Consider the following 5,064-nt stretch of genomic DNA (forward strand, 5'->3'; position numbering starts at 1 on the left):
GCCGAACCATGATTCAAAAAACCTAACTTTTGATAATTGAGAGCTATAGAAGTGAGATTAAGTATATGATATAAGTGTACTTGTGTATTAGAAGCATTGGGTTCCTCATCAATGTCTTCAACATCAGGATTTGGCTCATAAAAATCATCATCTTGAGTTTGTGTTTGAGTTTGAGTGGGTGTAAAATCATTCTCATAATCTAAGAAATCATCCATTTCTGGATCATTGTTGTAGTTGATATGTATTTTCCTAGGTTTTTTGGATGAATGATGACCCTCCTCATCCTCCATTGAATCAAGAATTAGAATTTTCTCACTTTCTCCTTCTCTTTCTCTCCTTCTTAACCAAACCAAAACTTTGATTTTTTTTCCTCAAATTTTTCATCTAAACAACTCTTATAATTCTGAAAATTATTTTAGTAACTAAACAAAATATTTAATCACTAATCAAGATTATTAACACTAATACGTAAAGGGCAGATTTTCCATTAAAAAAATTTGGGTTAAGAGGTTATCTGATTTTGCTATTTCACAACCTTTTTTGTCTTCATTCAGTATGCCTTGGAAGATTCTGGTATGCCCAAAATTACAGTTCGAATTAAATTGATGTAGTTTGGATTGAAGAAGTATTGGAGAGTGTTGGGCCTTGCAGAGGTTGGTATAAAAATTGGGTGTTGGGCCAGGTTGGAACTTTGCTTTTGGGTAGATCGAAATAGACCTGCATTAGGTGAAACAGGTGGTGAGGTGATAGATGGAAATAATCTTGATCTGCCCGCATCACTGATTACGGCTTCTTTTACAGCCGTTCCAAAGTGTAATGGGTCCCTACAGACTTGTCTTATGTGGAAGGTGTTGTTAGTTGCAGTATTTCCGCCGGGTGTAGGGGTTTTGTCAGTTGAAACATTCTTTGAGCCAAGAGTTTCCAAATCATTCTATTTTGCCGTCATGGTAGCTTTTCCAGGTGCATGTACTGTATGCGCCGCCTCTCTGTCTGATGCTGTGTAAGTATCCTTTTGCAGCTTGTTTGTTGGGACTGGGGTCCAGTGTAACCCTAGTTGTTGCATGATTGAGGAGAGTCTAGATGGGATCAATTTTCCACTCGGCTCGCTTTCAGGTGGTACATGTTGACTCGGTTCCGGAGATGTCTCGGTTCCAGCACTTGACTGATCATTTTGTCGCCAATTCTGGCCGCTGAAATTATCTCTGCTGGTGTTTTGGCCAATATCACGTTGAGAACTTGGTTGAGATGAGGAAGAAGTTCCCCCTGAAAAGGGGTTAGATGCCGAAGAAGATGAAATAAAACCCATCTGCTTGGGTTTTGGATTTTGGGCTCTCATCTTACCATTGAGCTTATGATAGGGGAATTTCGGGTATTTTGTATCCCTTAGTGCATGTTCATACTACTAAAGTTATGGCAGTTCTTGGCTACATGACCTAATATCCCACATCTATAACACAGGGTTGGTAGGTATTCGTATGCAAATTGGACCCCAAGCTATTTCCCTAATGTTGAGTAACAGACCAGGTGAGAATGGTTCATGAAGATCCATTTCCATTTTTGCTCTAACTGGTTTACCTATGAGATCAGCTTCTAAGAACTTACATGTTCCTTCCATAAGTTCTTCAATTTCCTTATCGTCTTCAAGATATTTAGGTAAGTAAAGCAGTTGGGCCCATAATACAACTTTAGTAAAGCATGCAGTAGGGTTAGTTTGGTACGTACCCCAATCTTCAAAGAGAATTACCTGGTTTTCAATGATCCGAGTTTTTTGAGCTAGAATCATTTCTTTGTCACTCTCATGAAACATGAAGATTTTTTACTCCGGAGTATTGGTGATTGTTTAAATGTGTTCACATCGGAGAGGGTGCCAGTTCTTCCTGATAACCTCCTTTAGGGTATCGTACGGCATTCTGTCTCCTAGTTCATGGAGAACTAAACATTTACTATGATGAGAATTCATCAGATCTTTCATACGTGCAGTTAGCTGGAATATATGGGTATCTTTGTGGGTGCCTTTAAGGTTATGATGCTGATAACTTTTGGAGGAAAGTTGGTTCTTTTTGGATGTTTGGAAAGTAGATTGAGGTTTTTGATTTAGATTCTGCTGGCTTTTGTCGCTATCATCTTTGAGGTTGTGGGTGGGAGATGATGGGGGGCTTTGATATTTCTGTTTAGAGAAAGTGGAAGCGGATGATATGAAAGAAGATGTAGTTGTCGATGATATCGAAGATTGGATGAGGATATTAAAATGGGTTGTGGAAGCTTTGGGACTAGGGTTGGCAGGATTGAAATCATTGTGATTTCCTTTAGATTTAGAATCCTGTGAAATTATCATGCGTGAGTTTGGGTTGCTTAGGTGTTGAAAAAACCTTGGTTAGGTTTCTAGGGCATGCATTGGATGAAGAAGACGGTAGAGAACCATCCATTGGATGTTGAAGTGGTTGTGGGTACTGTAGATGAAAGTGTACAAGAGGTTAAGTGTCATGTACCGGTATTGGAAGGAGGTACCCTTATCACATTTAAGTTGGTTATTAGTAGTATTTTTAGCTTTTATCAATTGTAAGGGTGTTTATAACACTTGTGGTCTTGATCTAGTATATAAGTCTGTGTAAGATGGATTATCAAATTTAATGAAAATATAATTTTTTTTCCTCTTGTAAGGCTGATTCTTTGGATTAGATCTCTTCTTCTTCTCTAGGCTTGATTCTCACGAATCAAGAGAGGTTTATCCTCAATTCTATCACCCAATCTTGTCATGTATAACCAGGTACACGACAATTGGTATCAGGAGCCGTTTCGATCCATGGGGGATTCGATGGCAGGGTTCGAGAAAATCACATCAAAATTGGTAGAATTGAATATGAAATTGGTAGAAATAAAGAATCAAAGGGATGATTTAGCATCAACGATACTTACCAAAGAAGTTTTTTATGCGACAATGGAGAAATATTTTGGTAAGAAAAACTGCATTCATGAAGATCCAGTGGAGCTTCAAAAATTACTTCAAAGTTATCGGATGCAGAAGATCTTACTAAATCAATTGGAAATGGAAACCTAATTCCTACTTCTATTGCTCAACCCTCTGATTCGGAAGACTTCGGTGTTGGTGTTGTTACATCGGAAGAAGCAAAATCAATTCCTACTTCTGTTCAGCTAGATTCTTCTTCTCAAGTCCCCAATAGGGTTGAATCTCAGAAAGTTGACTTAATTTCCGCTAGCGCTGTTATAGACAAGGATGGTTCATCTGATTGTGTGAATTTTCTACTAAATGAAACTGCACAGACAGATATTAAAGACTTCACAAGGATAAATCAGATCGAAATTGGTGAGTGTTTAAAATTATTCCCAATTCTTCTCGCATCATATTCGATCGTGGAAAAGATTTTAAACATATGACCGGGACTTCTCGTTTTGCTATGTGTGATTCTTTGTTTTGGATAAATTTTTTGAGGAAGATAATCAGGAGTGGAATTTTGAGCATGGGTACTGGTCAGATTCATGGTTTAGAGATCGAATTGCTGCTATGTTAGGTAATGGTAGAGTTGCTTGTACTGCTTGGCAGATATTTGTTAAAATTCTTCAAATGGATATTTTGTGTTTGAAGAGCAAAAATGTTGTCAGCCACCAATTGTGTAGTAAGAAATCTTTTCACTCTTGTTTTAACTTTCCTGGAGAGTATTTGATCATGGTAAATTGACACTTACTGGCAGTAGGAATGAGAAATTCTTACAACTTAAGAGTGGTTTGTCCCTGACGATGAATGCAGTTTTGGTACTCAAGACTAGAAATGTACAGCCACATCCGTGCAATATTTCAGTTATTCTATCTCATAGTTCCTGTCAACTGCAATCTCTAGGATGTTATTCAACAACAAGTTACTTTGCGAAAACTGTTTGTGTCTTTTATTTTATTATGCTCGTACATTATTTGACCGTGGAAAAGAATTCAAACTCAGTTTCTGGACTTCTTGTTTTATGACATGGGATTTTAGATTTGGGTTTGTTTCTTCTGTGGGTTTGAAATTAGTGGATAAATGTAATAGAGGTATTGTTCATGAGCTGATTTATAAAATTAGGTATTGTTCATATTGGATGTTTAGTGCTTCAATCATTTATCTATCAGTTAAGATTGGAGCAGAATTCTTGTTCTTACTGCGGAAGTGTGGTTCATTTGAGGTGCCGAAATGTGTTCTCAAGGAAATTTATGCGCATATTTTTCTTGTACTACCCACAGGTGAAGTAGAGATTTATATAGCTGTGTGTGAGAAATTGAAGGGGAGTTTGGCATATCAAGCAAAGGCATGTTATTGTTGGGCCAAAATCTTTGTAGGGAGCATGGGAACTCGGGTCTTGTTCATGGTGTTTCAATTTCAATATCTCTGGATGCTTGTGTACTTTTTGCAATGGAAATACAAATTCTACACTACAGGTCTAGGGAATGCTGCAAATGCGAGTTTGACCATTTCAGTTCTCATGTGGATGGAGGAAACTCAGCTCATATTCAGAGTAATCCAATTCCTACAGGTGCAGCTGTTGTTGGGATACTTGCGGTGGAAATTCCAAATGGTTTCAAATGCAGTTCTCGCACGTAAAATGAGTGGTGCCTTCAACACACCAACTGGAGTTATGGGTATGCAATTTTCTAACATCTCCGCACAAGTACTAGGTTTGTTTATTTCCGCCGTCTTTAGAGGAGAAGAAATTAAATTCAGAAAGCTCTGTAGTTGGTCTTTTCCAACAAATCAATATACCCGGGCAGAGTACCTTAGTAGGAAAGTGGACTGCTCACGAAATTTTTAAGAGTATGCACCAAGTTCTCTTCTCATGGACATCTATGTTTCCTCCTTTCTCACAATAGATTTCTATGAGATAAATTTCTATATTGGGAATTGTAAGCAGCTTCATGTTACTTTGGGGGTTACAACCAAGAGTATCGTTTTTTCTCAACTCTTGGGAGTTAAAAAAGAGGTTCAATTCTCAGTTTTCACCGCTGATGCAACATGGACTTATGAATGGCTGAGGCGTAGTGCAGGTACACTTAGCCCTGTGAATTCTTGCCTAACAA

The 5,064-nt window shown here is 38.0% G+C and overlaps 1 protein-coding gene across 1 annotated transcript; it reads left to right on the plus strand.

Annotated features, from left to right (window-relative positions):
* Window positions 1-2,389: 2,389 nt before the first annotated feature.
* On the plus strand, window positions 2,390-4,828 carry LOC113341363. Its single transcript, XM_026586269.1, has 3 exons — window positions 2,390-2,559; window positions 2,979-3,325; window positions 4,234-4,828. The coding sequence occupies exons 1-3, from the start codon at window positions 2,390-2,392 to the stop codon at window positions 4,797-4,799; spliced, it is 1,083 nt and encodes a 360-aa protein (XP_026442054.1). The 3' UTR covers window positions 4,800-4,828.
* The last annotated feature ends 236 nt before the right edge of the window (window positions 4,829-5,064 follow it).

This window comes from Papaver somniferum, unplaced genomic scaffold (assembly GCF_003573695.1).
Source record: "Papaver somniferum cultivar HN1 unplaced genomic scaffold, ASM357369v1 unplaced-scaffold_29, whole genome shotgun sequence".
Lineage (NCBI taxonomy): Eukaryota > Viridiplantae > Streptophyta > Magnoliopsida > Ranunculales > Papaveraceae > Papaver > Papaver somniferum.

Excerpts from the sequence above, each read along its gene's own strand:
- LOC113341363 (XM_026586269.1), top strand. The coding sequence starts at position 2,390 with ATGCATTGGATGAAGAAGACGGTAGAGAACCATCCATTGGATGTTGAA. Across the intron at positions 2,560-2,978 it reads ATTTTTAGCTTTTATCAATT|ATCCAGTGGAGCTTCAAAAA; the intron begins GTAAGGGTGTTT and ends GCATTCATGAAG. Across the intron at positions 3,326-4,233 it reads GATAAATCAGATCGAAATTG|GTGAAGTAGAGATTTATATA; the intron begins GTGAGTGTTTAA and ends TACTACCCACAG.